Source organism: Balaenoptera musculus, chromosome 14 (assembly GCF_009873245.2).
Source record: "Balaenoptera musculus isolate JJ_BM4_2016_0621 chromosome 14, mBalMus1.pri.v3, whole genome shotgun sequence".
Lineage (NCBI taxonomy): Eukaryota > Metazoa > Chordata > Mammalia > Artiodactyla > Balaenopteridae > Balaenoptera > Balaenoptera musculus.
Genome location: NC_045798.1, coordinates 16401636 through 16425212, shown reverse-complemented (window position 1 = coordinate 16425212; position 23577 = coordinate 16401636). Strand labels below are relative to the sequence as shown.

Sequence of the window (23577 nt, the reverse complement as noted above, 5' to 3'; positions counted from 1 at the left end):
GAATAAAATGGAAAAGAGGCAGAAAAAGTTAAATTTTAAGACAGAACAGACAGATATGTGGAAAGAATGGGTAACAGAAGAGGCAAACAAATACTAAATAAAGTTGACTGACAGAGAGCTAGACAGAAAAAACAGAATAGTAAGCAACAGGGGAAAAGGAAGAAGAAAAGTTAGTATGGAGAGAGATGCTGTGAGTGAAAAATACAGAACAGGGAGGAAGGAAGGGGGATCGAAAAACGAAGAGAGGGGCTGCTTCTAGTCTCACCAAGTTCCAATTGTCCTCCAAAATGCTAGCCTCCAGTAGGAAGGCCATAGGGACTTCAGTCTCAGCTAAATTCAAGCAGCCTGATCCTTCCTGGTCAGGTTCTGAATCCCAAGCAGTAAACAGGTAGCTCCACCCTTAACCCAGCTGGGCTCCTCCCTACCCAATCCTGCCCTGTATCTTGAGGGCAAGGAGAGAAAGTAGCGACAAGTGGAGGAGAAAGGCAAGCAGAAAGAACAAAAATAGAAAGAGCAGGTGACAAGGAAACAAAGTTCTAAAAAGCATTAGGAATTGTAAAAAGGGGCAAGATGTAGGACTAATAAAAAGTACAGAGAATGAGTCACCATGAAAAGGTAAACAGAGCTGCAAGAGAGAAATAGAATAGAAAAAAGGGAGAGAAAAACAGGGAAGAAGGGAGGTCTGTTTGAAACCTGTCCCTGTTTAGGGACACAAGCCTGTGTTGGGGAAGACAGGCTATATATTTACTCAATCAGTAAGTTTTTAGTAATAGCTGGAAAAGGTGTGAAGAGAAAGGGTTATTAATGTCTCATAATACTAATGTTTTCTTAAATATTCTGTACCAAAATTCCCACCATAAATATAATAAATGTATTATATAATATTTGTAATATTATATTTGTAGTAATATTACATTTATAAATGTAAATATAATATTACTAAATTACACAATTCATTGAATATGCTTATGTTTATATATCAACTCTGTAAAACGCTGTGTTATGGAAAATATAAAGACAAAAAAGATCAGACCCAGACTTCCAGGAGCTTATAATATAGTAGGAAAAATAGCTTGAATACCAAATCTCAAATAATCTGTACACAAAAATAATATACACTGATTGGCATTTGAACATTATTTGGAAGAACTGGTAAAATTTGGACAAAAACTGGGGGAAGGAGAAAGCAGAAGGAAGAACGCTTCATTTACATAACCATTTATCTTTCATCTAACCATACTCTCATACATTTTACAAATATTTATTGATAATATAAATTAGATCATTTGCATGGCTTGAGTAATTTAAATATATTATTCATTTATTCATATGAAATTAAGAATACCATGTGCAGTGGAATACAGGACATTGTTAAGTAGAGGTAGGCTCTAATCACTTTGCTTACATTATTAGATAAACAAATTAAAATACCAGTATATTTCTGGATCAGAAATCCCTACCATAAAATCTTAGGGTGTCTTTTGAGGCCTCTAATCAGACGTCTATCTAATAAGGGTGAGGGGACTAATAGTCTCACCAAGTGATAAGAGAATGCTTTTGGACAAAGGACTCTTGTCTCAGTCAAGAACAAATCTCAGATTGTTCAGAGAACAACCATGGCAAATCAGTCTGCTGCTCTTGACAAGAGAACTTTTCTCTTTTGGCATCTATTCTAAAATGTCTTATGCCACCAACCAACATTTGGGGATTTACTTTTCTATTTTTCTCTCTAAATTAAGCCCCTCCCTTCTGTATATTTAGCACTGTTCCCCTTTGAAATGTCTTTGGAATCATAATTCTCCCATTTCCTTTTCTATAAGAGCTAATCCAAGCCCAAATGATGAAGTGGGTGATATTTATTTTCAGTTTTGTCTTTTCTTTTTACTTAGCTCCTTAGCAAGCTCAAACACATCTCAGTTCTCAATGTAATGGGCTACTACTATATATTACATATCAATTTCAGTTAACAGATATTCATTAAACTTCTACCATGAGCGAGTTACTGCAGTGGATACAAAGTCAAGAAAAACACCTATGTAGTAAAGTATTTTAATTTAAGCAGAAATAGTACTTAAAGAAAATTTCTAGTAATAATAGCTACCAATTATCAACTGGTTTCTCTGTAAGCATTTTAATCCTCAACACAACCTTTGAGGTAAGAAGTATTATTATTTTACAGATGAAGAAACTGAGGCTTAAAGAAGTTGTGTCATTTTCCCTCTGGTTACAGAATTATCAACTGGTAACACCAACATTCAAACTCAGTCAGTCTGATCATAGTTCTCACTCTTAACACATACAGTACTCTTAACAGGAAACTGGTTAATGGGAAAATAGGGAAAGGTAATTTAAAAAATTAATGGCACATCAAAAGAATTCTTTTATTAGGCAATTGCTTCTCAGATATGACAACAAAAGCAAAAAATAGATAAATTGGTCTTCTTCAAAATTAGAAACTTTAGTTCTTTAAAGGATACCATCAAGAAAGTAAAAAAGACAACCCACAGAATAGGAGAAAGTATGTGTAAACTATATATCTAATAAGGGACTTTTATGTAGAATATATAGAGAATTCCTACAACTCAGTAACACAACCCAATTTAAAAATGGGCAAAGGGCTTCCCTGGTGGCGCAGTGGTTAAGAATCTGCCTGCCAATGCAGGGGAACCGGGTTCGAGCCCTGGTGTGGGAAGATCCCACATGCCGCGGAGCAACTAAGCCCGTGAGCCACAACCACTGAGCCTGCGCGTCTGGAGCCTGTGCTCCGCAACGGGAGAGGCCGCGACAGTGAGAGGCCCGCGCACTGCGATGAAGAGTGGCCCCCGCTCTCCGCAACTGGAGAAAGCCCTCGCACAGAAACGAAGACCCAACACAGCCAAAAATAAATAAATAAAGTTTTAAAAAAAAAAAAAAAAATGGGCAAAGGTTTGTTTTTTTGTTTTTTGTTTTTTTGGCTGCACCTCACAGCTTGTGGGATCTTAGCTCCCCGACCAGGGATCGAACCCAGGCCCTGGCAGTGAAAGCACCAAGCCCTAACCACTGGACCGCAAGGGAATTCCCGGGCAAAGGTTTTAAATTAGAGATTTCTCCCCAAAATAATACGAATAACTAATACACATGAAAAGATGATCAACATCATAAGCCACCAGGGAAATACAAATTAAAATCACGAGATGACATTTCACACCTACTAGGATGGCTATAATAAAAAGACAATAGCAAGTGAATGTTGAGAAATAGGAAACCTCATACACTGCTGTGGAAATATAACATATTGCAGCCACTTTGCCAGTTCCACAAAAGGTTAAACATATCCTATATGACTCAGCTCCTAGGTATAAACCCAGTTCTATTTCTAGGTATATACCCAAGAGATTAAAACATACGTCCACACAAAAACTTCAACACAAACGTTCATAATAGTGTTATACATAATAGACAAAGAGTAGAAACAACACAAATGTCCATCAACTGGTGAACAGATAAATAAAATATGCTATATCAGTACAGTGGAATATTATTTAGCAATTGAAAGAAGTACTGATACATGCTACAACATGGATGAACCTTGAAAACATTAGGCTAGGTGAAAAAGCTAGTCACAAAAGACAATGTACTGTATGATTTCATTCATACAAAATGTCCAAAACAGGGTATTTCCCTGGTGGCCCAGTGGTTAAGAATCTGCTTTCCAATGCAGGGGACGCGGGTTCGATCCCTGGTCAGGGAACTAAGATCCCACATGCCGCGGGGCAACTAAGCCCATGCGCCGCAACTACTGAGCTTGCGCGCCTCAACTAGAGAGCCCGCGAGCCGCAAACTACAGAGCCCACGTGCTCTGGAGCCTGCGCCACAACTAGAGAAGAGAAAACCCGCACACCACAACTCGAGAGAAGCCGGCGCGCTGCAACAAACAGCTCACACGCTGCAATGAGCGCCACGACGAAAGATCCCACATGCTGCAAGGAAGATCCCGTGTACCACAACAAAGATCCAACGCAGCCAAATAAATAAATTAATTAATTTTTAAAAATGTCCGAAACCGGCTAATTTACAGTGACAGAAAGTAGATTAGTGTTGCCTAGAGCTAGAAAGGTAGTTTGGGAGGGAATGGGGAGTGACTGCTAATGGGCACAGGCTTTCTTTTTAGGATGATAAAAATATTCTAAAATTAGATAATGGTGCTGGTTGTACAACTCTATGAATATACCGGAAACCACTGAATTGTACACTTTAAAAGGATGAATTGTATGGTACATAAATTATATCTTAATAAAGCTGTCATCTAAAAAATTAAGTTTGGGACAAAAGCAAGGAAGGATATATCCCATTGCTGAAACTCATGGTATAATGATTAATGGATAACATGTTTCTGTCTCTCCTACTGAAAAGAATAATATTTAGAATAAAAAGTGTAAAACATTGTAAGAGGGAACTGAAGATAAAGATTGTAAGAGAGCACCTGACAGCTCTAAATGAATACAGCACTCCTGGCCTGAACAAATTACACTCCAGGGCTTTGGTAAAACTTGCAGGTTAACCCAATAAACCACTGAATGAAATCTGAGAGTTCATGTAAAACTGGAAAAATTGCTAGAAATTGTAGAAAATTGTAGAAATTGCTAGAAGTTGTAGAAATTGTAGAAAGCTGTTGATAACTAAAAATTTTTATAAGGAGAAAGGATAGTAGAATCTGCAAAGATCTTAGTATTTATCTCAGACAAGATTCTAGAATGAACTATCCAAAAGATGTGTTTTTATCAATTTATTTATTTATTTATTTATTTATCTTTGGCTGCATTGGGTCTTCATTGTTGGGTCTTACTTGCGGCGTGCGGGCTTTCTCTAGTTGCAGCAAGTGGGGGCTACTCTTTGAGGCAGTGCGCAGGTTTCTCATTGCGGTGGCTTCTCTTGTTGCAGAGCTTGGGCTCTAGGCACGTGGGCTTCATAAGTTGTGGCACACAGGATCGGTAGTTGTGGCCGGCGGGCTCTAAAGCACAGGCTCAACAGTTGTGGCGCACGGGCTTAGTTGCTCCACAGCATTTCGGATCTTCCTGGACCAGAGCTCAAACCCGTGTCCCCTGCATTGGCAGGCAGATTCTCAACCACTGTGCCACCAGGGAAGTCCCAAGATGTGTTTTTAAAGAATTAGAAAAAAGTAACCATTAATTCAACATGGATTTATAAAAAAAATCATGCCAGACTAACCCCATTCTTTTTGGACAGAATTACTAGACAGTGTATATGGTATCTTGACAAAACATTTTGTGAGAAATTTCATGATATAAAAATAAGAAAATATATTGGGAATTCCCTGGTGGTCCAGTGGTTAGGACTCAGCACTTTCACCACTGGGGCCCAGATTCGATTCCTGGTCGGGAACTAGGATCCCGTAGGCCAAGCAGTGTGGCCAAAAGAAAAAAAGAAAGAAAGAAAAGAAAAGAAAATGTAGACCAAGTAGAAGCACAATTAAGGGCATTTCTAAATAAACCTAAGGTAGTGCTAACTAATTGATAAATATCAACTTAAAAATGGCTTCTAGTGGAGTGAACCAGCAGTCTGACTTGACACTGTTCTGTAAAACATTTTCATCAATAACTTAAAATACAGTGAGCATATTTATCAAATATGTGTGTTACTTATCTATTGCATCATAACAAATGTCCACAAATTTAGCAGCTTAAAACACACATATTATCTCACAGCATCTGTGAGTTAGGAGTTCAAGAATAGCTTAGTTGGGTCTTCTGCTTCAGTGTCTCTCACAAGGTTATGACCAAGATGTTGACCAGGGCTGGGTCTCGTCTGAAGGCTCAAATGGAGAAGGATCTGCTTCCAAGTTCATACAGTTGTTGGTCTAATTCAGTTCCTTGAGGGTTGCGGGCCTGAGGGCCTCAGTTCCTAACTAACTCTTGGTTCAAGGCTACACTCAGTTCTTTGCCATGTGGACTTCTGCAAGATGCCCTCCTAGCGACATGGAAGTCTCAATCTTATGTAAGCAAATGACTGAAGTGACATCCCATCTCCTTTCCTGTATTCTATTCATCACAGATCTTGTCAACACTCAAGGGGAGAGGATTACACAACAGTGTGAATACCAAGAGGCAGGCATCATTGGGGGCTATCTTAGTGTCTGCCCACCACTGTGTGTTTATCCAACATGTCAAATACTTTTCCAATTCAGATAATTTGCAATAGCTCTTCCCTCTCTGGAATGCTCTTCCCCCAGATAATCACATGACTAGCTCCTTCTCATCCTTCAAGCATCAGGTCAAATGTCATCACCTCAGAGATGTAACATTTATTCAAACTCCAAAATATCTTGTTTGTTTGTGTGCCTATTTCTCCTTAGTAGACTGTAACTTCCTTGGGGCCAGGCAACTTATCTGTCTCATTAACCTCAATATCTCTAGTGCCTAAAAGTGACTAAAATAGGCATTCAGTATTTATTGAATGAATGTACCAAAGTTGTGAGGGATAGATCTTATACTTTAGAATAATGAGTTTCATTTAATAATATAATAATATAAAAGTTAGTAGAAATAAATGCAAGTATACTGCACTTGGGTCTAAAATATCAACTGGACAGAGATTAGGATGAAATGGTAACCCAATCCCATTTACCATCACATCAAAAAGAATAAAATACCTAGGAATAAACCTACCTAAGGAGGCAAATGACTTGTACTCTGAAAACTAAAAGACACTGATGAAAGAAATTGAAGATGGCACAAACAGATGGAAAGTTGTACCATGTTCTTGGATTGGAGGAATCAATATTGTTAAAATAAGCATACTACCCAAGGCAATCTACAGATTCAGTACAATCCCTACCAAATTACCAATGGCATTTTTCACAGAACTAGAACAAAATTTTTTAAAATTTGTATGGAAATACAAAAGACCCCGAATAGCCAAAACAATCTTGAGAAAGAAAGACTAAGCTGGAGGAATCATGTTCCCTGACTTCAGACTATATTACAAAGCTACCATCATCAAAACAATATGGAACAAAAAAGACCCACTGATCAATGGAACAGGACACAAAGACCAGAAATAAACGCATGCACTTATGGTCAATTAATCTATGACAAAGGAGGCAAGAATATACAGTGGAGAAAAGACAGTTTCTTCAATAAGTGGTGCTGGGAAAACTGGACAGCTACATGTAAATCAATGAAATTAGAACATTCTCTAACACCATATACAAAAGTAAATTCAAAATGGATTAAAGACCTAAATGTAAGACTAGATACTACAAATGCTGGAGACAGTGTGGAGAAAAAGGAACCTTCCTACACTGTTGGTGGGAATGTAAATTGGTGCAGCCACTATGGGGAACAGTATGGAGGTTCCTTAAAAAACTAAAAATAGAGTTACCATATGATCTAGGAATTCCACTCTTGGGCATATATCCAGAGAAAACTCTAATTCGAAAAGATACATGCACCACAATGTTCACAGCAGTGCTGTTTACAACAGTCAAGACATGGAAGCAACCTAAATGTTCATCAAGGGATGAATGGATAAAGAAGATGTGGCATATGTATACAATGGAATATTACTCAGCCATAAAAAAGAATGAAATAATGCCATTTGCAGCAACATAGATCAACCTAGAGACTATCATACTAAGTGAAATAAGTCAGACAGAGAAAGACAAATATATGATACCACTTATATATGAAATCTCAAAAAATGATACAGGGACTTCCCTGGCGGCCCAGTGGTTAAGACTCCATGCATCCACTGCAGGGGGCATGGGTTTAATCCCTGGTCGGGGACTAAGATCCCACATGACGTGACGTGCAGCCAAAAAAAAAAAAAAAAAAAAAGATACAAATGAACTTATTTACAAAACAGAATTACACAGACATAGAAAACAAATTTATGGTTACCAAAGTAGAGAGAGGGGAGAGGGATAAATTAGGAGTTTGGGATTAACATATACACACTACTATATATAAAAAGGTAAACAACAAGGTCCTACTGTATAGCACAGGGAACTATATTTAATATCCTGTAATAATCTATAATGGGAAAGGATCTCAAAAAGAATCACTTTGCTGTACACCTGAAACTAACACAACATTGTAAATCAACTATACTTCAATAAGAAAAGAGAGCAAAATTGTTTTATAAAAGAAAAAGTTAGCAACATTTTACTTTAAAAATCTACAGTCATTCTATCCAATAAATATGTAATGTGAGCCACATATGTAATTTAAACGTTTCTAAAAAACTTTTTAAAAAGTAAAAAGAAACAGAAAAAAAAAAGAAACAGGTAAAATTAATTTTAATAATATATTTTATTAACCCAAATATTTAAAATTTTGTCATTTTAACATATAATCAATATAAAAATCACTGCAATATTTCACTTTCTTAATTTTGTACTTTGTAATTCAGGGTGTATTTTACACTTATGTCTCAATTCAGGTTAGCCACATTTCAAGAGCTCAGTAGCTACATGTAATTTTATTTATTTATTTATGGCTGCATTGGGTCTTCATTGCTGTGAACAGGCTTCCTCTGTTGTGGCGAGCGGGGGCTACTCTTCGTTGTGGTGCGCAGGCTTCTCATTGTGGTGGCTTCTGTTGTGGCAGAGCACAGGCTCTAGGCCCGTGGGCTTCAGTAGTTGTGGCAAGTGGGCTCAGTAGTTGTGGCTCGCAGGCTCTAGAGCACAGGCTCAGTAGTTGTGGCACACGGGCTTAGCTGCTCCGCGGCAGTTAAGATCCTGGGAAGATCCTGGGAAGATCCTGGGATCTTCCTGGACCAGGGCTTGAACCCACGCCCACTGCATTGGCAGGCAGGTTCTTAACCACTGCGCCACCAGGGAAGTCCTACATGTAATATTGTAAGTGGCATTTTTATTTACAACTAGATTGTAGAGGTTCTTGCATTTGAATTTTATCCTGCAGAGGTGCCATTATAAACTTCTGAGCAAATAAATGATATGACATAATTACCATATAACTAGTCCTTAGTGAGTGTGTAGTATATGCCAGGCCCTATTCTAAATGCTTCCTATACATTAATTTAATCCATTCACAATCCTATGAAGCAAGTATTATTATTATCCTTTTACATGATACTATCATGAGTCACATGTTGGCAGTGTGCAAGATAGGTTAAAAAGGGAAGAGACTGGCAAGAATTAGGTTATTTTTATTTACTTATTTACATCCCACTTTGACCTAGATAATATTTCAGGTGGCTTATGACAGTGCATAAGATAAGACAAAATAACATGAATTGAACATGGGACAAAAGAAGAAAGAAAAACATCTCTGCCGAAATGATCTGATCCCTGGATGTTAAAATCTCTATGCATTTTTTTAATGTTACTTTATTGAAAAAACAATATTAAAATAAGAGAAATCTAAAGTAAAAAGTTTGCTGCAACCTCATCTAGTCAAAATGAGTTTCACTTTTGTTACTTTAAGTCTTTGTCCTTATGCATATTCAATTTTTACATGTTTGTAGTAATTCTATAGCTAGTATTTTATATTCTACATTTTTGCTCAACATTATTCCATAATAACCTTTTTTCCTTTTGTTAGAGTCTTATTTTCTTTCTCTCCACTCCCCTGAACTGTAACCAATGCAAAAAGCCTGGTATATTTCTCTACATCATCCTCTATCCTCATTAAAACATATCCAAATATATATATATACACACACACACATATATACAGAGGTTGTTGTTACAGTGGTATGTATGGTAGGTTTTTTAAAATGGGATCATATATTTCTGTATACATTGCTGTCCTCACCTGTTATTTCATGGGTATCTCTCCACTTTAGTATAAACAGTTCTAATCAATTTTGATAGCTGTATAGTATTCCACATAAGATAATTTATCCAACAATTCCTCTCGTGATGGACATGTAGGCTGTTTTCAGGTTTTGTTTTTCTTAATTTCCTTTATTTATTTTTTCTTCTGCAAACAATTCTGTGGTAAACATCCCTACATACCCGCATATATAATCTCCTTCTTTGCTGATTTTTTTTTTTGGCTTATGTTTTTATTACTAAAAGACAGATTCCAGAATGGAATTCTTTTTGTTCCTCAAATATTTCAAGCTCTTTTTCATTCTGTATTATTTTATTGGTCACGCCATGCAGCTTGGGGGATCTTAGTTCCCCCACTACAGATCGAATCCGGGCCCCCAGCAGTGGAACCACCGAGTCCTAACCACTGGACCGCCAGGGAATTCCCTCTTTCTCATTCTAGAACCTTTGCACATACTAGTTTTTTTTCCTAAAATGCTTCCTAACACATAGTAATCTGTAATTTAAATTTATTTATATAATTATTTAATGTTTGTTTCATCAATCAAGGGTAAGTTCCTTGAGAGCTGAATCCCATTCATGCTTTAGGTCTTATATCAGCTTAAATATAATTGTTTGTAGAGGTTTTCTATGCACCTCAATGCAAATTAATCCCCCCCATCATATTCTTTCATAAGCCCTCAACTTTTCTTTCTTAGAAATCATCACAATTTGTAATTATATATTTATTTGTATACTTATTTAATGTTGGTCTCTCCTCTAGGACTGCAGGGAGCACATCTATTTTGTTCACCAGTGTAACCCTTGCCTCCAGAAGAGTGTGTGGTGCGTAAAAGATGTTCAGTAGTTATTAAATATTGAAAGCTTCTTGGGACTTCCCTGGTGGTCCAGTGGTTAAGAATCTGCCTTCCAATGCAGGGGACACAAGTTCGATCCATGCTTGGGGAACTAAGATCCCACACGCCATGGGGCAACTAAGCCCGCTCACCACAACTACTGAGCCCGTGTGCTCTAGAGCCCGCATGCCACAACCAGAGAGCCTGAGCGCTCTGAAGCCCACACGCCAGAACTAGAGAGAAGCCCACAGGCGGCGATGAAGAGCCCACATGCTGCAACGAAAGATCCTACGTGCCGCAACTAAGATCCAATGCAGCCGAATAAATTAATTAATTAAATATTTTTAAAAAATTGGTATGATGTGAATAATCCTGCTATTAAAAAAAACATATTGAAAGCTTCTTAAAGGAGGTTGGGGCTTGGAGAAAATCATACTGTGGAGTAAATTTTCCTTCTATAACAATTTTTTAATATGAAATCTGCTTTAAGTGTTCATTAAGACATCTATGTCAAAAAACTAGTGTTAATGTCACCAAAACCCTGCAGGGGAAAAGCAATTAGCTCTAAGGGATGGGATAGCTCCAAAGTACAATATGTGATCTAAGAAGGGAATGCAGAAAGGACCAATGGAATTTTGAGAGACAGCAATGGAATAGTTCCTCTCTCATTGACTTGATTCATTTATTCACTGCACAAGAATGTACTGAGCATCTACCATGTGCCAGACACTGTTCTAGGTGCTGGGGATATAACAGTGAACCAAAAAGACAAAACAAAAATAAAAACAAAAACAAACCCATCCCTCACAGGAAACAGATAACTTAGAAAAATAAGCAGGGACTTCCTTAAGTGGTCCAGTGGTTAAGAATCCGCCTTCCAATGCAGGGGACGCAGGTTCAATCCCTGGTCGGGGAACTAAGACCCCACATGCCGTGGGGGAACTAAGACCCCACATGCCGTGGGGCAACTAAGCCCGTGCGCTCTGGAGCCCATGCACCACAACTAGAGAGCCGTGCGTCAAAACTACTGAGCCTGCACGCCCTGGAGCCCACAGGCCACAACTAGAGAGAAGCCTGCACGCCGCAACGAAGAGCCCGCGTGCCGCCACGAAATATCCCGTGTGCCACAACTAAGACCCAATGCAGCCAAATTAATTAATTAATCAATTTTTAAAAAGAAAACAAGCAAATTATACAGTATGTTAAGTTGAAGAGTGCTATGGAGAAAAAAATAACAGAGAGAAGGGAGATGGAAAGCAGGGAGGCATCAGGGAGGAGCGATTTTTTTTTAAGTATGGTCAGGGTAGATCTTAGGAAGCTGACATTGGAGCAAAGACTTGAAGGAAATGAAGGAGCCGGCCATATGAATATCTTGAAGAAAAGTGTTCTAGAGGGAGAAAGCCAGCACAAAGGGTCTGAGGCAGGAACATGCCTTGTGTATATGAGAAATAGCAAAGATGTCAGTGCGACTTGGGGCTCACCAGCTTGATGACGTTAGAAAAAAAGATGGGAGAATTTATGTATTAGTTGTCTTAGCAGACCATGCCATTTTCCTTCTTCCTTACTCCAGCTGCTACACTGAGTCATATGCACACTCAAGTAACATGCCTTGCCACCTCCTCCTTCCTACCTCACCCAGGGTGAGCCTTTTGATTTTCCACAACAGAGTCAACTGTGGGATTTTATGACTTCCTAAATATGGAGAGTTATACTTGGCTTATTTGTGTAGATTGTTGTTGTCACGGTCCTGAAGCCAAGAATCTAATTATACCATGAGGTAACTGACTGGGACCAGGGCACTATTAAAAGGCAGCATTAAGACAATTTCTGCACTTTTGCAATTCATCACAAAAGTACCAATATTTCCCTTCCCTCTCCAACCAATCCACTTCTTGCACTTTTTTCAAAACCTACTTCTAAACTAATCATGACTAAAAAGTCACTCCTGATCAATCATAGTAACTACCGTAGATGTGCTCAAAGCATTTATACACTCAGAAGTGGATAATAGCTCCTTATTGACTACAGGACAAAACAGCAATTTCCTAATTTGATTTTCAAGATTCTCCCCTACCTGGGCTTAAAACTGTCTTACTATCTACCATTTTGAGAACTCCCTCAAGCTAGCCGGTCATTCCCCAAAACATCATGCTCATTTCCACTTCTGCTCTTTTTTCACTTGTTCTCCACCTAAAATGTTTTCCGTTTCCACCTCCTACATGAAGCTTTCTTTAACCACCTTAGCTCACAGTAATTATCCCTTCTTCTAACTTCTATTCATTTGTCTATGTGGTGCATTTTATTTAATAATTTATTAGGGCAAACTCAAAATAAATTTTTCTGAACCTTCCCAACACACACACACACACACACACACACACACACTGGACTCTCAAAATTTCTATCTAAACTGGCTGCCCAAGATTGGCTATTATCTTTGATGACTACTTTATACATACATACATACCTACACACACATTTATTGGACACATGCAATGGTTAACTTGGTGCTAAGCCCCTTATAATAATGCATTATACAATTTATTCTCTTGCCAGCATATCCATTTGTTCATTAAGTCTTGTGAATTCTACCCTATAAAAGTTTCTCAATTCCAACCTCACCTTTTCATCTTTACTATTAGGTCCTATTACAGGACCTTAATCTCTCCCACCTAGATTACTGCAGTGAACCTCCCTGACCTCAGCTTTCTCCATTCCAATGCATCCCCTTTATTCCTGAGTGACAGCAAATCTAACGTCACTCTCCTAGCTACAGCCTCTGGTGGCTCCAAACCTTTTAGCTTGATAAGACCCTTTACAAACGTGCCCATTTACCTTCACAGATTCATCATGCTTTCCCCCTTGCTAGATATATCCTTTGGTGTTTGCCCTGCAAACACCTCCTCTTCTTTCAAGATCCAGTTCAAAAGTCATCTCCCGTCTATAACTTTCCCTGACATTCCTGAGCAGGGCTGACTGAATCTCCATTTGTGCTTTCACGAGACTGTAATATAGTCTTATTTTCTACCGATTACACTGTAATGGTTATATTACTATTCCCACATCTCCTTCCACCACTGAGTTTGTTCAGTACACTGCTATCTCTTTCCTCTCGATTCTGTATTCCCGCAGGCAAAAACCAGGATGTGGTGTAAACTATCCTGAACAAACACCTGTTGAAGAGAATTACTAGGATTTTTTTAAAAAATATCTTCAGAGAGCCTAGGACACAGCTCGACGGGTACTCATCTTTCAGGGAAGCCTGTTTTTATAGGAGCCTGGAGCCTCCCTGGTGAGGCACTCACCATAGAGTAGGTCTCATATCGGACTGGGAGAAGGCAGGAGTGGCCCTGACTGCCATACTGACGAATAGCTGAGTCTCACTGACCAACTCGGGTCGTGGCTAAGGGAGAGAGAGGAGTATGACTGACTGAGGGGTAGTAGCACAGTCAGACTGACAGACTAACCGAAGGTAGCAACAGGTCCCAACCGACTGCCTGACGGACCAAAGGCAGGAAGAAATGACGGCTGGCCTCGTCATCTTCGAAAAACAGGATAGCCATCGAAGAGCTGCAAGGACGCCGAGCACGCGCTTCGCGCCGCGGCTCACGCGGAGGAGGACGGGAAAAGAGCAGGCTGGTAGCAAGCCTCACTGAGTGCGCGTGCGCGTGAGCGGCAGTCTCGCCTTCCTCCTCTTCCTCCTTCCCTCCCCCAGCCTCCCCGGCACTGCCGTCCATCCCCCACACTGCCACGCGGCCAGGCCCGCTCACCTTATGCCCTCTGGGGCTTCGCCGAGTGCGCACGCGCGGCAGCTCAATTTCCCCGCCCCTCACGTGGCCCCTCCCTCTCACCCTAGGCCGGCGAGAGCCGGCCTGGCTATACACGTGCGCGCACCCGTGCCCGCCTTCCTAGCCACGTGACTCCCGGCTCCGCGCTTGCTCCACTACAGCCTTCCTAGTTCTTACTGCGAGAATTCGGCGTTATGGCTGCCGCCGTTCCCCGCGCCGCTTCTCTCTCCCAATTGTTTCCCCTTCTCCTGTTCCTCCTGCTCCTCTCTGCTCCGCAAGGCGGCAGCGGCCTACACACCAAGGGCGCCCTTCCCCTGGATACAATCACTTTCTACAAGGTAACGGGGCGGGGGACATCGCGCGCAGGTGCAGCCAGACTGCCCAGGGGAGCGCGCACCCGTGGGGGACACGGGACAGAGAGCTGGCAGGAGGTGGTCTGTAGCGACAATCCCGTGACTTCCCACCGTCCTGTAGGACTGCTGGAATCTGGGCTGAGGCCGTATCATGACCATGGAGCATACGTGTTCCAGGGTCCCCGCGCACCTTTGCAGTATTTGCACTTGCTTCCTCTTTTGCAAGAGAACTGCAGAGGTGCAGCCGAGGGAGCCGGGTGCCTCTTCCCGTCGCATATGGGAAGAGGGCGGTGCCGGGCGAGATCCAATCCTCAAATCCCAAGTAGGAGACTCGGAGGGCGGTACTAGGCGGACGCCACCCGTCTGTGGTGGGGCAAGGGTGGAAACGCGGCTCATTAGCCTGCGTTTCAGCGCCCTTCTCCCTTTGGCTTGGATTGCAGCCACTGTTCAGATATTCTGCGTCTCCTTAAAAAGTGCGAGAGTTAAGAATAAGCTTCGGTTCAACCACCCTACAGTGAGTGTCTTGGGCCTGGTGACAAATAAAATCGGGTCGAGACATGGAAGGAAGGATTCGCCTCTACCCCCGCTTTCATATTTACAGAATTGGGGTCTTGGCCTCGGTAAATGGACGTTGGAAATATTGAAGGCTGAATGCAGTCCCAATCCCTTAATGTTGCACCCACTGGCGCCTTTTTAACTTCGCCTATGAGATGGGCAAGCTAAGTGTTGAGATTTATTAATTTATTTTCTTTATTTGTACCCATTGCTGGGAAGTGAAACCAAGAAGTGGAGCTCTAAATCTCTAAATCTATCTCAAGTGGTTTAACTCTTCGTATTTTCGAAAGGGTTCCTTGTGGAGTTGGCACCTGTGGCTCACTGAATGCAAAGTTACAAGAATTTAAAAGTGTAGGTATGACTGGCTGATTGTCAGGCACACACCCCACAGCACCCTTTGCTTTGGGGGGCTTTCCTGGCAAAGTGACACCCCTACCACCCAAACATGGATATGGGGTAACATCACAGACCAAATGTGACTTAGAGGGAAACTGCACTGTAACAGTAGTATTTCCTAATCAATTGGTGTGTCTCCATCTTTACAGCTACCACTCTAGTCTAGGCTATGGTTATGTAGCTTCCTCACTAGCCTCCCTGTTTTCACTCTGGAGCCTCTCAGTCCAGTAGCCTAAGTCCTACGTGATCTGACCCTTGCTTCCCTCTCCTCTCATCTCCTAACCATTCTCCTCTTTGTCCCCTCTGCTCCAACCACACATGCCGTGCCCTCTGTCCTTTTGGCTGTTCCTAGCTCATTACTGCCTTAGGCCCTTTGTACTGGCAGTTCTTTGTGACTAGAACATTCTTTGCCCAATCTTTGAAAGGCTGGTTGCTCCTCGTCTCGTTCAGGCTTGGATTAAATGTTACCTTCTCACATTTCCCCCTCCCCCAGTCTAAAGTGCCAGTCACATTACCCTGTTTGAGTTCTCTGTAGAGCACGCATCACTGATTTTTTTTTCTTGTCTAGTGTATTGTGTCCCACACTAGAATATTATATGCTTGTGAAGAACTACCTTGTGTATCTTGTTCACTGATCATCTGCACAACCTAGCAGGTTACCTGTTACATAGAAGATGCTCAATAATAATTTGTCGAATGAATGAACAAATGTTTTCTCCAGTCCCTTTCTAAATCTCACTCTCTTCCATCACTATTGAGCAAAAGGGGAGCTTCCTAGGGTTACCATATCCAGGAGACTTGTTCCATGCTTTGCCTTTCAGTGATTTCCAGTGTCTTTTTTTGTTTCTTGCCCTTTACCATCACTAAATGAGAAACCCTGTCTGTTTTCTTTACTGCTGTGTTCACTTAGAACAGTGCCTGGCACATGTTAGGTCCTCACTACCTTTTTATTGAATGAATAAATGAATAATGAATTCATCTATACATTGAAGAAGCAAGTTAACTAAATGTAGGTTATGTTGGAGCTGATTCCTCAAGGATGAAGAAAGGAGAGACTTCTATTTCTTTCTCTTTTTTTTGGCCGCACTGTGCCACATGTGGGATCTTAGTTCCCTGACCAGGGATCGAATCCGTGCCCGCTACACTGGAAGCATGGAGTCTTAACCACTGGATCACCAGGAAAGTCCCGAGAGAGATTTCTAAAGCAGTTAAGAGGTACAAGTTGAGTAAAAGAACAAGAAAAAATTAGCTATGCAAATGTTTGCCATTCAAAAACCATTCTGCTGATGGCTAAGAATGGTGAAAATAAAAGATGAAGGCCTCTCAGTTCTATTTCAGTGTTACACCACTGTATGATTATTAATATTATTGCATAATATAAAGGTAGGCCCCTTGAAGTTAGGTTTTCATGTGTTCTTTTATAACATTTTCTCCCTGGACATGTAGCATCTGCTATCAAAGCCTGCCCTGGTTTTGTTCATTTATCAGATATTTTCGGAGCATCTGCCACATGCCAGGGCACTGTTGGGCACTAGGGATAATACAGCAGAAAACAGGTCAGAGACGGTCCTTATTCTCATAAATTATATTTTAGTGGAGAGGACCGGCAACAAGCAAATAAGGATTTCAGAGAGTGGTTAATGCAGTGAAGAAAGTAGCCTGCTAGAGTATGATGCAAATGAAGCAGAATTAGATGGTATGAGTGGGGGAGGCCTCCCCGTTAGGAGAGGACATTTGAACTGAGCTTTGACAACCATGGAAAGAACCAGGGAAAGGGCGCTCCAGCCAGCAGAGACAGCAAATGAAAAGGCCCTGAGTGGGAATGTTTGGTGTGTTGAACTGAAATAAGGCCAAATGGGCCAGAGGGATGTGATCTGATTTATATTTTTAAGTCTTCCCTGCTCTTAGACTCCAGAACTCAGACTTTTTGGAGTCAGTGACCACTTAAAGATTACCTGTTCTGGTCCCTTCTCCCTCTTCCCTTGTGTCCTCCGGCGCTGTTAAATATTTTTTAAAACCTAAAACGAAATGGACAGCAACCCACAGTAAGAAACAAGGACTAACAAAAGCTGGACTGATGTCAGATTGACTTAATTATGGCAGGGATTGCCTGTGATGAAAAATTAACCCGTAGTGATGACTTTGATTAGAAAAATTAAAAGTTGTAGGAGGAGGGGAGGCTGTACTACCAACCAGAGGCAGTTTATTAGATAAAATCTATGCATTGGGTGAAACCATCAAAATGAAGTTTTGGAATTCCTCAATAAGTTAAACATAGAATTGCTGTATGACCCTGCAGTTCCACTCCTAGGTATATTCCCAAAAGAGATGAAAACAGGTGTTCAAACAAAAACTTGTACACAAATGTTTATAACAGCACTATTCACAAATAACCAAAAAGTGGAAACAACCCAAATGTCCATCTACTGATGAATGGGTAAACAAAATATGATATATCCATACAATGGAATATTTATTTGGCCATAAAAAGGAATGAAATACTGATGCATGCTACAACATGAATGAATCTTGAAAACATTATGCTAAGTGAAAGAAGCTAGACACAAAAGGTCACTTATTGTATGAGTCCATCAGAGTAGACAAATCCATACAGACAGAAAGCAGATTAGTGGTTGCCGGGGGCTGGGGGAAGGAGGATTGGGGAATGACTGCTTAATGGATATGTGGTTCCTTTTCGGGTGATGAAAATGTTCTGGAACTAGATATTAGTAATGGTTGTGCAACACAGTTAATGTAATAAATCCCTGTGATGTAAATTTTACCATAACTGAAATAGAAGTCTGGACCCTGACAGTTTAGGTCTTAGAGATCTAACTTCAAGGAAACTGTAGTGTAGGGAGGGGACATTGTCCCAAGCCTGGCCTCTCAGCAACTTCCTATGAGCCCTGAAATTGCAGAGTGCAAACTCTGGACTTCCTAGCCAGAGCATCCTCCGCGGTGCCAACTCCTTTATAGACGGTTGGTTGGTTTGGGTCAGATTTCTGGTTCACTGCCAGAGAAAGGCCCCTGGGATGATGGGCACGACAGGGGCCAACGTAGTGTGTGCTAAGGATGCATTTCCTTAGCCTTACCAAAAGGGCCACTGGAGGAGAAGGCCTTAGTACATCTATAGCATTGTTTGTTCCAGACAGTTTGATTAGTGTGAGCAACTACTTAATGGGGTACTCAATAGTAGACACCGTCAAACTGTTAAGTGAATCAATGGTGAATGAATGAATGAAGGTTAGTATATGAGAGCTTGTCTCCCTTGTGGGCTTGTTTTCCACTCTGTTTCTTAAACAGGGGTCCCTTGGGAAAGGGAATTAGCCCCAAAGGTCCTTGGGAACCCCCACTTGCTCAGCTCTGTATGCCCTCAGGTCATTCCCAAAAGCAAGTTCGTCTTGGTGAAGTTTGACACCCAGTACCCCTATGGTGAGAAGCAGGATGAGTTCAAGCATCTGGCTGAAAACTCGGCTTCCAGCGATGATCTCTTGGTGGCAGAGGTGGGCATCTCAGGTATGGACAAGTCTGGGATGACTGAGGAGGGCAGAGGGGGAGGAAACTAGGAATTATTTCCCTACTTGTAGGGGGAATACCCAGTGCCTTTCTGTCTGAGCCACACACGAGGAGTATAAATGGGGTCATGTCCTCTCAAGGAGTCTGGTACCCACGGCAAGCTTAGCTTGAGCAGATTCTGTGACCACAGAACCTCAGCTCAGCCTTGCAGGTGCCTGAGGGGAGGGAATTCACCATCCTTCACCCTTCACCCACACTGACATCAAACTTACTGTGAGAGCTTGGTGCTCTCCTTGCAGGGGACTGTAGTCAGAGGGGGTGCCTTGCCTCCCCGGGGACAGCGTAGTCAGTTTTTCCATCTTCATTTCAGCTCTTTTGTACCACAACTATTGGGTTTGGGCTTTAGCTCAAATCCACCAGAGCTGCCACTAAACCAAGGGTAGCTCTCAATGATAGGAACAACTTTAATACATAGTTGCCAACATTTAGTGGTTTTTCAGTCTGTAAAAATGTACACAGACATTGCATTTTTAATTTTCACTTGAACCTCGCCTGAGAAGCGAGATGCATTATCTCCTTTTTATACTTGAGGAAAACTGAAGCTCAAGGAGCATAAATGATTTGTCTCAGGCTGTGGGGTAGCAAGGGGCTCATTCAGAACTCCTCCTAAGTGTGTATTCTTAGGAGGAATGCAGTAGGTTCTTCCCTCTCTGCTTCCTCCCAGCTGAGATGCCACAGTTCCCTAGTGAGCTCTTGAGTCTGGTCTTGGATAGAAGTAGCTGTCACACTTCTTCAGGGCAGTCGATCAAGTCTAACTCAACTGTGAGTCCACTCCTTTGGGGCTTTAATAATATTAACAATAGCTGACATTTCTGAAATGTTTATTATGTGCCAGGCCACTGTGCTAAGTGTTTTACATGTATGTCATCCTTGTGGCAACTCTGTGAAGAAAGTTTTATGACTCCCCAAATGAAGAAACAGATGCTTAGAGTAACTTGCTCAGGATTATAAAGTGCCAGAACTAGGATTGGAACCCCGCACTTCCTATACTACTACCCAGTAATAGGTGGTCTTGGCCATTTCTTCTTGGCCAGGTGTAAGAAACCAGTTGTAGCCCTTGGGGCTGCTACTGCCTTTTGGGAAAGACATAGCAAATACTAACAGCTACCACATACTAAACACTTAACTCTGCCAGGTTAAGTGCACATATCCCCTCATTGGGTCTTCCCAACAGCCCTCAAATGGTAGGGACTGAGTTCGTTACCTACCACACATTCACTAAGCTCCAGCCAGACTACACTTTGTAATCCTTAAATATACCCAGCTCATTCCTGCCTCAGAGCTTTTGCACTTGCAGTCCTTTCTGCCTGAGACACTTTTCCCACAAATTGATGTGTCTGCTATTGATGTGTCTGATATGTCTCCTACATATTCAGGTCCCTCAGCTCATGTCATCTTCACAGGGAGGCCTTCCATGACCGCCCAAAGTGGGCCTTGTCACCCAGTCACTGTGTCATATCACCATTTTATTTTCGTCATAGCACTAATCACTTTGGTTCATTTGTTGATTATCTCTCTTCTCACTCTTTGAAGAGTATGAGCTCCTTGAGGTGAGAGAGCTTGATGCTCTTAATCACTCTAAATCACAACTAAGTCCCCAGCACTTAGAGCAGTCCCTGGCACATAGTGGGCATATAATAAATATGCAGAATTCCCCTTTTTCAGATGAGGAAAATGAAGTTCAGAGAGATTAAAGGATTTGACTAATGCCACATGGCTAGGAAGTAGCAGAGGAGGAATTCAAACAGCCGAGATTCTTCTTCCCCTCAGCTCAGATGGGCCTCACAGCAACCTCCTGCCATACCTTCCTCATGTCTTATTCCTTGTTTCTGGTTTCTATTCACAGATTATGGTGACAAGCTGAATATGGAGCTGAGTGAGAAGTACAGGCTGGACAAGGAGAACTACCCAGTCTTCTACCTCTTCCGGGATGGGGACTTTGAGAACCCAGTCCTATATAGTGGGGCAGTTAAGGTTGGAGCCATCCAGCGCTGGCTAAAGGGACATGGGGTTTACCTAGGTATGCCTGGTTGCCTGCCTGCGTATGACACCCTTGCTGGAGACTTCATCAGGGCCTCTGGTATGGAGGCCCGCCAGGCCCTCTTGAAGCAGGGCCAGGACAACCTTGCAAGTGTGAAGGAGGCTGAGAAGAAGTGGGCCGAGCAATACCTTAAGATCATGGGAAAGATCTTAGACCAAGGTGAGGACTTCCCAGCCTCAGAGATGACCCGGATCACCAAGCTGATTGAGAAGAACAAGATGAGCGATGGGAAGAAGGAAGAGCTCCAGAAGAGCCTAAACATTTTGACTGCCTTCCAGAAGAAGGGGGCCGAGAAGCAGGAGCTATGAAAAGGCACTCCAGGGTTTTCAAGGGTTTGGTGGGGTGGGGAGGGGTAAGCTACCTGCTGGCTGTGAGATCTTCCTGGGATATAAGGGAGTGGTAGGAAAAGTGGCACTAAACCAGAAATCTGTGAGTATGCCCAGATATTGATGCTGGTGTGACTATGCTTGGAACATCTCTGTAACCAGTCGGGTATAGCTGGAACATTTACTCAGATGGCTTGTGAAATTCCCCCTCAGAAGGAATTGGTGCTATAAAGAAGAGTGTACTGCCCAGGTTTTTGACAGATATAATTCTGATTCAATTAAAGTTTCTGTGTTTTGGTTAAATGGACCTGAAGCCATTCAGTTTTCTTTTACAAATTATACTTTGGCCTATGGACCTGCTTTCTCCTTTGAATTTATTTTTTAATCTAAGGTGGTGTGGACTCTGCTCTACCAGGGTAACAGACTACCCTGGTAACACTGTGGAAACTAGTCCCAGCTCAAGGCCTACCTTTATTACTTTCCACAGGTGTTCAGATTCAAGTGGACTGATTGCGAGTGGTAAAAGGCATTGTCCATTTTCTGGTCCTTAAAATTGAATGGCAGTATAGTTCTTTTCCATACTCCATGGGATACATTCAGCAAATTCTTAGTTTTACCAATATAACCTGGTAGGTTTTTTTAAGAGTTGGATTTAGACAGCTAAATGATACAATTCAGTCCAATTGAAAGTTTTTTTTAGAAAGGGATAGTTTTCCATCTAAGTCACTTTGTCACTGTTAGTTACTCAATAAGTACCAACTTTTAAAAAGCAGAGAGCATTGTACTGACTTTCAGATCTCTTCTCAGGAGTGATGAGCAATAATCTGCAATAGTAAGCTTCATGTTAACATCCAAACTTTCATATTAAACTATTTGAAAATATCAAACTGCAGCTCCTGAAATACATCTAATTGCACCCACATAAAGAAATTTAAGTTGAGCAGAGTTGGCAAATAAAACCTCAGATTGCCTATGTTCCTCCATTTCAGCCAGATTGGGTATTTAAAATCACTGGAAACAAAAATGCAGGAAAACCCATGTGTTTAATTGGATGGAACAAAAAAAAATTGTGCAGCTTAAGCTACAGTTCAAATAAACTAGATAAAAGATGTTCAAACCTAAACACCTGACATAGCCAGCATAGATACTCTTACATTTGACAAAGAATAACTATATATTAGGCCCAACAATGTCAATATGTCCCCTACTCATTATTTCAATTCTAATTGAAAAACTTGTAAGATCTTTTTGCATGTTTCTCACTGGTAAACTTGCTTGAGCTGTTCTAATTTTTTTCTCATCTACCTAAAACAGGGTCACTTCCAAAGAATTAAGTATTCATTGTCTTATGGAAATCAGAATAAGACAAATGACAGGTAGGGAGAGAACTCTAAAACTAAATGCATTCAGTCCCTGAATGTGGTCTCATCTCAATTGTAAGAGAAAGAAAAGGGGCAACACATCCACGGGTACTTCATTGGATGGGTCCATGCTGGGTATCATTATTTATAAGCCTAGGGTCTTGAGTTGAAGAAACACAGGCTATTGGACAGGAGTAGATTATCATACATCAGAGGCTCTTTGTGTGAAGTATTTTTCATTAAAGATAGGCCCTCCCTGTTTCTAGTTTAGAATCTGTAGTGATTTGCATATGCCACATAAAAATCTTCCCTAACACATCAAATGGATTCCTTCCCTCTTCTTCTTAGCATATAATCACTAATATTGTGGCTCAGATGCTACTAATCAGACTAAGGGAATTTCCAGATAAACTGAAGCACATGAGCCCCTGGATCCAATATGAAGAATCCTGTTCTAAGGAACCTGCAAGTTTTCTCAAACAGTGCCAAGGACAATTTTAATTTACTAATAATTCTTGGTAATTGGTGCCACACACACACATAAAATAT

At 41.3% G+C, this 23577-nt stretch overlaps 2 protein-coding genes across 6 annotated transcripts in view; one reads left to right on the top strand and one right to left on the bottom strand.

The window, feature by feature from the left end:
- TMEM116 (transmembrane protein 116) overlaps positions 1-18043 on the bottom strand; it is a 105600-nt gene extending 87557 nt beyond the window's left edge. For 2 of the 5 annotated variants that reach the window (XM_036823832.1, XM_036823834.1), the window contains exon 1: positions 14100-14291. In XM_036823832.1, the coding sequence (XP_036679727.1) occupies positions 14100-14195 (96 nt within the window). In that variant the 5' untranslated portion in view covers positions 14196-14291. Of the gene's footprint in view, positions 1-265; positions 343-14099; positions 14292-14402; positions 14439-14963 lie in introns of those variants that run through there. The other 3 variants (XM_036823836.1, XM_036823835.1, XM_036823833.1) reach the window with 3 other exon arrangements.
- Positions 14444-21974, top strand: ERP29 (endoplasmic reticulum protein 29). Its single transcript, XM_036823837.1, has 3 exons — positions 14444-14758; positions 19102-19240; positions 21147-21974. The coding sequence occupies exons 1-3, from the start codon at positions 14615-14617 to the stop codon at positions 21647-21649; spliced, it is 786 nt and encodes a 261-aa protein (XP_036679732.1). The 5' UTR covers positions 14444-14614; the 3' UTR covers positions 21650-21974.
- The last annotated feature ends 1603 nt before the right edge of the window (positions 21975-23577 follow it).